The following is an 8,692-nucleotide window of genomic DNA, read 5'->3' as shown; positions in this document are numbered from 1 at the left end:
CTCCCCTCACATCACCATCACCCTACACCATCTGTGGGGAAAAAGCCCAACAACCCTTTTTAAAAAAGAATGCCTTGGCGTTCAATTAGCGACTAGCTTTTGGTCTGGCCCCGTGCCTCAAGGGGAAAATAGGTTGTCGTATTTGGACTGCGTGTGTTATTATATGATCAGATATGATGACTATTGCAGGTGTTCCCTCATTTCTGTCCAGGAAAAGAAGTGCAGAAGTAGTGTAATTTGCATAGCTCACAGAGCTCCTGCACCACGAGTTGCTTGTCACAGACGTGCAGACGAGTCTGTCGACATCAAATCCCCCCGCTAAACAACTAAACAACAAGTTAGAGCCCTGAAACTAGGTTGTCATCATTCACTTTTCTCTTTCCTCCCCAGGCTTACGTCTGCCAAAGCCACAGCGTAATGAATCGCCTATAAATCACACGGAAATCTCCTCCGGCTGTTTTGTTTGAAGAGCTGCACACACTGCTGAATACCGGACTACTAATTGTGGGACGTGGCACAGGGAAATCTTTTTTTCAAACCTTTTCTTTTTCCGTTCTTCTGTTTTGACCGCATTAGTGTGTGGCTGTTATGCGTCTGGAACTGAGAGTACCTCGGAGTCATCTTCCATCCATGCGAGACCCACCGCTCTTCCAACCCTCTACACCACCACCATCACAACCCTTCTCCTCCTCCCCCTCTTCCTCTGTCTCATGTCTCTTCTCCTTTCCCTTATCGGGCTAGCCTCGGGGCGGCCCAGGGAGGAGCGAGGGAGGGAGGGAGGGATGGCATGCTGGGAGACAGGAAAGGGAGACGGATGACTCCCATTGCGTACGGTGACAGAAGAGAATGCCGGAGCAAAACAAATGAAGGGAGGCCGACATGGAGGAGTAAGCCTTTGAGTGGGAGGATCGGGAGGAGCGGGAGAAGCAGGAGGAGCAGTGGACGTGGAGCTGGGCCCTGGATCACACACATGGTTTGAGCCTTCTCCTCAGCTGAGGACACTGCATGGAGACGCCCGCCACGCGCCCCCGGCCAACCCTCAGAGCGCAGCCCAGCCTGCCTGCGTGCGTGGAAAGAAAGAGTCTCACTAGAGGGCTGAGGAATGTACACAGACGCGATATCCCGATAGGGAAAGTGACAGAAAGACACGTGCACACGTGAACACAGACGTGCGCATGCCTGGACGCAAACACACACACCCGCACACACACACACACACACACACACACACACACACACACACACACACACACCAAAATATGTACAAACATCACATCACTTTTGTTTATGTAAACTGAAAATAATGTTCATTCTCTCTTTCTTTCTCACTCACACAAACCCAGCTCCCCCCACACCCTGACACACAAACACACACTCACTTTGTCTAATAATATTCTATGCAATAAACATCTAATTGTAATTTTCTATAGAGAAACTGTTGAACTGCTGACACTAGTTGTCCTCATAAAGTAATTAAGAGCTAGATATGTCTGGAATTCGATTGGCCAGCATGGAAAAAATTAATCTCCAAACAAAAATGTAAAATTCTCTTTTAGGACTATGACTTGGATTTTTTTTACTATTCGTTTTTATAAGACTATTTAAAAGTAAATAATGGAAATGTACAAGTATTATCTGTGCTAACTATTTTTTGTAACATTCTGACATCTAGTGGTAAAGTCGTCAAAGTAGTTGTAAAAGTAGTTACTACGTTTAAATGAGTAAATAAATAAATACATCATAAAAACAACCCTGTAACCTTATTCCAAATTTTGATTTGTTTTAGGCCGACCACCCATAATGAAACGAATAAATTAATTTCTGCTGCGATTTAGAAAAAATAGATAATATCTCTAATTCATTTGTTGTGTTTTAATTCATCATTAACAGGTAATCCAGAAGAGAATCCCCAAATCGAAAAGAGATATCTCTGTATACATTTCCCCTGTTCAATCAAATTAATTGAAGCCTGTGACTATGTAAACCCTCAGCACGCTGAAACAGTGAGTGAAATGATATGGAACGGAGAAAACAAACGCTTTCCGGACGCTTCTGTAGGACGGACCGTGCGAACTCATATCCAGTCCGCCGAGATCTAGTGACGCCGTGACTGTACCGCAGTACAATACAACTTTATGATGGACTGTACGGAGGAAAAAGACCTCGCAGCACCTGGGCCTTCAGTAATAGAGCGCTATTTTACAAGATGGTACAAAGCAGGTAAATATATTTTTGTTTATCTAGTTGGTAATGTTAATTTTTTATGTATTTATTTATTTAATTCTCAGTGTGTTAATGTTAATGTTTCATGTTATGTCTTCTCCGGTTTTATTTTTCGCATTAATGTGATTATATTATATGTATTCAGACGTGAAGGGACAGGCGTGTGAAGACCACTGCATCCTACAGCATTCAAACAGGTAAGCAGTAAGCAGCACGTGTCGAACGCATCTCAATCATGTCTGCTGGTGAATTAAAGGAACAGTTAATTCAATAAACGTCCCTCCTTCCATGTAGATTATGTGTCCTCACCTTGGCAGAGACTCACCCCATCCTTCAGGACGGCCGGACCATCAAAAACATTAACTATAAGATCAGCAACGGTTGCAGTCGGCTCAACAATAAAGTAGCTGGGAAGTCCAAGCGGGTAAGACATGGGCTTTGCTTCTACTGATTCATATAACGTAGGCTATGTGATGTCATCATCACTGTTTTAATCTTCATAAGTGAATAAGTCTTCGCTCACACACAGCTCAATTATATCCACAGGGGGGGCAATTCCTTACAGAATTCGCACCTGTATGTAGGATAACATGTACAGATGAAACTGAATACACAATCTACAGGTGAGTGCACTTATTTATTCTCTAAAACAAATGCCACATTTGGTGATCTAATCCTCATCACTATCCTAATTGTCTTGATTTTTTTATTAATCTTTCAGCTGTATGCGAGGACGTCTCCTTGAGGTCAATGAAGACATATTGATAAATACATCTCTCTTGCTGAAAAAGGTGAATTATATATTTCTTTACAGAAAATACTTCTCATGGAACTATTAAATGCAGGGGAAGTAAAACATGCATACACAGTACCACAGGATCATAAATTGGTATTAGAATTCATAAACTCTTTTAAATGTGCTTTGGAATCCTACCAGCCATCCACGGACGGATACATCGCCATCATCCTGCCGAAGTTTGAGGAGAGCAAGCTGGTGGGGGAGAACCTCCTGAGCAGAGAGGACTTTGAGACGGTGGTTTCCAAAAGAGCTGCCGACGTCCAGGCCCAGCCCAGCTGATGCTGGTAGCCTTGGGTTAGGGCTGGTCTTTGGGTTGGTTCTCCAGGTACCTCCTACCTCCACCACCGCCACAGTGCTCTGAATACGAGTACTGGGGACTCGTTTGTCGCTGGACTGTAGGATATAATGTGAGCCAGGATCCCTGGGAGGTGAACTTGTGTATTGAGAAGAGGTCTGCTTGTACATCACAATTTACTTTTTGCTTTTTAATATTTTTTTTCAAGTGCTGATGAGCCACAAATGTTCAAGGAATGTTTATTTTGTGTAATGTTTCTATCAATTCAAAGCAGCTTCATATGCAGGTTCCAGTACATATAAAAGCAACTGCTTTACTGTATATAACATTTGCTGAAAACAATGAAAATTATTAGAAATACAACCTTTTGGAAAAAATAAATAAACAATGATTTAAAAAAAATATTGTTTTATTTTTGCTTGTCACAACCATTCAGCTTTCCAAAGAATAGTCCAAACTAGATATTTTATTTCTTTACGTGTGTCGCGTTCTCAGAATGCCGGCATACTTCACTGCCTTCATTACAATATAATACATCTCTAAAGCTTTGTTTTCTGTTCATCTCATCTTCCTCTATGGCCTGGTACCAATCTCATTCATTACCTTTTAGATTCATGCTGTCTGCAAGTTCCTGCTTCAGTACCTTATCATATATATTTATATATGAGTGTGTGTGATTATAAACTTTCTGTTAACGTATGTTGGCCATCTAGGCAACCTCACAATGATGGTCTTCATGACAAGTACACTTCAAGGTTTAAAATGAGAACTTTGTCAATAGGATCAACAAATTCTCTTCGTAAGAAAAACGGTCCAAACTGTATAACAATACACACCGATCATTTGATTATAATACTCTGGTCAAGACGGAAGGATTAAGGTTGGGACATTGCAATATGTAACTTGGTAATAAGCTTATCTCTGTCGGTTGACCTTTTGTCCAGAAATTAATCATAATAATAAGCCTCTGCATGTGAAGAGCTAAATGTTTTATAGGAGGCTGAGCTCTCATGACATTTCCACAAGAACATTCATATTTGGCATTTATCGTGAGTTTTGCAACCGTTTGCTAAGCTTAGATGACAAATCGGGGTGTGAGTCCCGTTCACATCACAAACGTGTTCTTCACTGTCCACGTAACAATCAGACTATTGTATTAAGGTACATATTTTTTTGAAAACACTGCAAATCATACTTCATAAATAATATTTAAAAAGCTTATTTGTGGACAATGATGGAGTGATTGTTGATTGTAGCAACATGCAAGTCAGCATCTCAAACCCTTTGCTTGTCATTTTTTTGGCAGAGATCTATGTCAATTACAGAATATCGTGACGCAAACAGGTCTTTTTTTTTCTCACAGAGGCACATATAGATAAAAAGACGCATCAATTGGATCTGCATCAACTGTAGCTTCAAGTTCTTGGAAAGAATGAGGGAGTAGCGGCTTCTCTACATTAAGGAGGAACACAACGACTTCTACTGGCATCAAAGTTGGCTGACTGCTTCCCCCTGGTGGTCTGGGATGAGAACTGCTCCCCCCCAGCAAAAGTGTTGCCTGTCATTGAAAGGAATGTGAAAGCTGAGGACAAGTGAGGCCACAAACCCAATCTCAGACAGAGGTTAATGCATGAAGATGATTGGTGGAGGGCACTATTTAAACCCCCGATAAGATGTGGGATGGACAAGTGAGGCGGAGGGACGGTTTGGCGTGGGCGTTCTACTTGCTCTCCAGGAGGTTCATGCCCGCCATGTGTTCCCCGAGGGGTCTGACCCCGAAGCCGTTGCTGTTCTTGCCGTTGGCGGAGTCATCCTCCCTGACGGGCGTGGTGGCGTCCTGTCGCTCCCTCCAGCCCTGAGGGGAGCCCAGGCTGTTCCTCTCGGACTTAAACTGGAGGCGAGAGGACCACAAGAGGAATCAAACAGCGGTCATCATGCTGGATCCCATCCCTCTCCTTCCCATTTGGATGAGGGGGGGAGTCTAGTGGTTAGGTTGTTCTTGGAACTCCAGCTGATGATTCTAGGTCCAAGTCTGTAGTCTCCCTTCTTGTGTGTATGTGTGTGTGTGTGTGTGTGTGTGTGTGTGTGTGTGTGTGTGTGTGTGTGTGTGTGTGTGTGTGTGTGTGTGTGTGTGTGTGTTTGTGTATGTGGATTGGCTGTAATTAATCAGAGGGGGTCGGGCCATAGAACATCATCAGCCCACTGATGAATTAGTACATCAGACACACACTCTATGTATTAGAACTGGGTGACACACATTCACACAAACACATCAACACAGGCACACACATATGCTTCCTGAGTAAGGAGCCTAAACTCAACCTGTTTTTTAATGATGTGTATCTCCATACATTCACTCTTTTCTTTGGACAAAAGCATCTGCTGCATGACGAAATAGTCTTAAAGTCACAACTCAATTATTGTGGTGTCTGTGTTACCTGATGCGAGACTCTCCCCCAGCCTTTGCGACAGCCTGCATTGATTTTCAGTGTCTCAAGAGTTTTTGAGTAGCTTTCCAACTCAAACAGAAACATTGTGGTTGATGGGATCAGTCACCTTTCTGTTGAGCTTGTTGCAGAGCGGCAGCAGGGACAACACTATGGCCATGATGGCTCTGGACGTCTGGATGGAGGAGTCCACCTAGAGAGGGACTCACAGGTTATAGCATGTAGTGGTCCACAGTGACATGCATAGAAACTCAGGTTTGTCACTGTGTAAGAAAGTGCAAAGATGCACATAGAAACATGTGTCACAAAAAGCTAACAGCATTGCATGTGTCCCTGAATTTCTTCATTTCAACGGAGGAGTGCTAAATTAAGAGGAACGGCAAAGCGGGAAATAATCTATATAAGGAACACAGCCAAACAGCACACACACACACACACACACACACACACACACACACACACACACACAGACACACACACAGGTGTGGCAGTGCGCTTACTGTCTGGAAGGTGGCAGTCTTGCCCTGTACGGGAGTCTTGGCGCCGGTCTGAAGCTGCTGGCAGAGGGCCAGCAGCTTCTCCATCTCTGTCGTCAGTGTAGTCTTCTCCTCCTCCACCAGCTGTAGAGAGAGAAAGAGACGGAGAGAGAGGTAGAGAGATAAATGTCTCTTATCATTAGGGGTTACGCAGATTTAGCTTTGCACTCGCACAAACACGCACACACTCTTTTCAGAAGCAATGGCTTGTAAGGTAATTTGTACTGGTGCACTCTGGCGTGGATGTTGGAGTGTGATATTTAGATAGCAAAACCAGGACTTAATACATACCTTTACTTTGACCCCTAAACCCCATAAATATGCATTTACACGACTAAGACATAGAGCCCGGCAACGATGATGAGACTACACTTCCTCACGCAGGCAGTGTATCGAGGTTGAGAAGCTGCTGCTCTGAAATAACTATTTGATAATTACAAATAATAAGGACGCTTATTTGCATGAATAACTATCTTTAACACGAGGGCCATAAAGGTGGGTGATGGAGTTTTGTGTCAGAGGGACTGGTAGGGACAAAGTTTGCTGTAATTAATCAGAGGGGAGTAGGGTCATAGAGCATTCTCAGCCCACTGATTATGTATTAGAACTGGGTGACACACACACAACCAAACACATCTACACCGGTACACAGTCAATCACCTACACACACACACACACACACACACACACACACACACACACACACACACACACACACACACACACACACACACACACACACACACACGCAACAACTATAAGCACACTAATGCTTATAGTTGTCCTCAATGGCTGTTGAATAGGTGCCACTTAATTAAACTCTTGGCGGAGAGAGAGAGGAGAGAGAGAGAGAGAGAGAGAGAGAGAGAAGGAGAGAGAGAGACTATAATGGATGATCAAACCGAGGAGAACGGTGAATAGTCTGTGTCCTTCCATTCCCCCCTTTGTGTGATTCTGACAGGAAACTGAGGGGCAGTCTAGTTGGGATCGGTTCTGATCCTAGAAGAAGCCATTGCCTCAAAAGTTTGCTCTGCTCATTCCTCTTCTCTCCCATATTGCATTCCAGTACTTCAGTAGAATGTAGATTTGTTGAGAGTGTTTGGTAATTCTGTTGAATGTATTTCAATAATTTAGCAAGATGAATAAACATCGCTGTGCGCGTGAGCGTGTGTGTGCAGGCGTGTGCGTGTCTGTGTTTGATTGAATCATGAATAAATATACCTGAATGGAGAAATTGCTCAGAGAGGAGCACAGCTGGATTCCCTCCTCTGAGAGCACCTGCAAAAAATAATGAAATAAAAAGACAGAATATGGGACTTCTATGAAGCTTCTCCAAAATCAGACGACAAAAAAGCCCCTGGTTTTCTTTTGACCCGACAGCAGGGAGAGAGCCAGCCATGTGTGTCTATGTGCTTCAATTTAGCACTGTGACAAACTGATAGAGTTACACACTTTAAGATGTTTAAAAGTGCGTATTGAAGGCAATTCACAGGGTCATACGATAGACAGGAAAGGGAAGAGAAGGAAACCATGACAACGGTGCTGACAGGCACCCAAAAGTGAAGGTGATATACAATTATTATTATAACTACTACGACTCAGACCCTACTGCTACCGTCCCCTCCATCTTCTTTTCATCTATAAACTACATGAAACACAATTTGAGAAATCCAAAATCCTACGGCACTTGAAATAATTAATTGCTGCTCCAATGGTTGCGTGCTTCCATTTTTCCTTCGACCTTGCTCGTAAAAGTATCTTTGTATAAAAGGTTAAAGGCGTGTGACGACATGAATAGGTTCCGACGGTATCCAAGCAACATGGCTGACCTGAGTGGGAATTTTTGTGACCACTCTTCATTTAGCCGCCTATTGATTCAGACACCTAGGCATGGTTGCCTCGGCCCCAACATGGAGGGGGAGAAGAGAGAGAGAGAGAGAGAGAGAGAGAGAGAGAGAGAGAGAGAGAGAGAGCGAGAAAGATGATGGTCAAAAGAGAAGGTCACACAAACCTCTGCCTGATGAAAGAGATCCAGGGTTGTTTTCAGAAGTCCCTCCCCTCTGACAGATCGATACAGAAACACACGCACACACACAGATAGTGAGATAATGGATGTAAAGCGAATAAAAACCCATGCAGCGGAGGCCAGCCCTCATCGACAGCGATCAATAGCTCTGTATAAACATTAAGCAAGCAAATTATTTATGTCCACTAGTTCTATTTCCCAACTTCTCGGTTGGTCAGGGTTGGTCTGTCTTTAGATGGAGAATGCCTGACACTTCCTGCCTGCGCAGAAAGTGGTAATTACACATTTTTTTGTGTTCTTCCATACTATGTGCAAGTGCCTTTGGTTTATGTGAGTGTGTGTGTGTTTGAGTGTTCGGCGTTTTTG

The 8,692-nt window shown here is 43.5% G+C and overlaps 2 protein-coding genes across 3 annotated transcripts in view; one reads left to right on the top strand and one right to left on the bottom strand.

Annotated features, from left to right (window-relative positions):
- Positions 1–2,088: 2,088 nt before the first annotated feature.
- Positions 2,089–3,605, top strand: abitram (actin binding transcription modulator). The gene is made up of 6 exons (XM_079749165.1): positions 2,089–2,220; positions 2,369–2,420; positions 2,518–2,647; positions 2,770–2,846; positions 2,945–3,014; positions 3,161–3,605. Exons 1-6 carry the CDS (start codon positions 2,136–2,138, stop codon positions 3,299–3,301), a joined length of 555 nt encoding a protein of 184 aa, XP_079605291.1. The 5' UTR covers positions 2,089–2,135; the 3' UTR covers positions 3,302–3,605.
- A 151-nt stretch (positions 3,606–3,756) lies between these two features.
- ctnnal1 (catenin (cadherin-associated protein), alpha-like 1) overlaps positions 3,757–8,692 on the bottom strand; it is a 56,653-nt gene continuing 51,717 nt past the window's right edge. For both annotated transcript variants that reach the window (XM_079749838.1, XM_079749839.1), the window contains exons 15-19: positions 8,312–8,360; positions 7,522–7,578; positions 6,265–6,384; positions 5,874–5,957; positions 3,757–5,208 (exon numbers count right to left, since the gene is read on the bottom strand). In XM_079749838.1, coding sequence (XP_079605964.1) covers positions 5,038–5,208; positions 5,874–5,957; positions 6,265–6,384; positions 7,522–7,578; positions 8,312–8,360 — 481 coding nt within the window. In that variant the 3' untranslated portion in view covers positions 3,757–5,037. The remainder of the gene's footprint in view (positions 5,209–5,873; positions 5,958–6,264; positions 6,385–7,521; positions 7,579–8,311; positions 8,361–8,692) is intronic.

The sequence above is a fragment of the Pollachius pollachius genome (assembly GCF_949987615.1).
Source record: "Pollachius pollachius genome assembly, chromosome: 13".
Lineage (NCBI taxonomy): Eukaryota > Metazoa > Chordata > Actinopteri > Gadiformes > Gadidae > Pollachius > Pollachius pollachius.
Note: the sequence above shows the minus strand (reverse complement) of the source record. Positions and strands in the feature narration are given on the sequence as shown.

What these genes read in the sequence shown, in the direction of transcription:
- abitram (XM_079749165.1), top strand. Translation starts at nt 2,136, where the DNA reads ATGATGGACTGTACGGAGGAAAAAGACCTCGCAGCACCTGGGCCTTCA. An exon ending in TAGCTGGGAAGTCCAAGCGG is followed by an intron (nt 2,648 to 2,769) that starts GTAAGACATGGG and finishes TTATATCCACAG; the next exon opens with GGGGGGCAATTCCTTACAGA. An exon ending in ACTGAATACACAATCTACAG is followed by an intron (nt 2,847 to 2,944) that starts GTGAGTGCACTT and finishes TTAATCTTTCAG; the next exon opens with CTGTATGCGAGGACGTCTCC.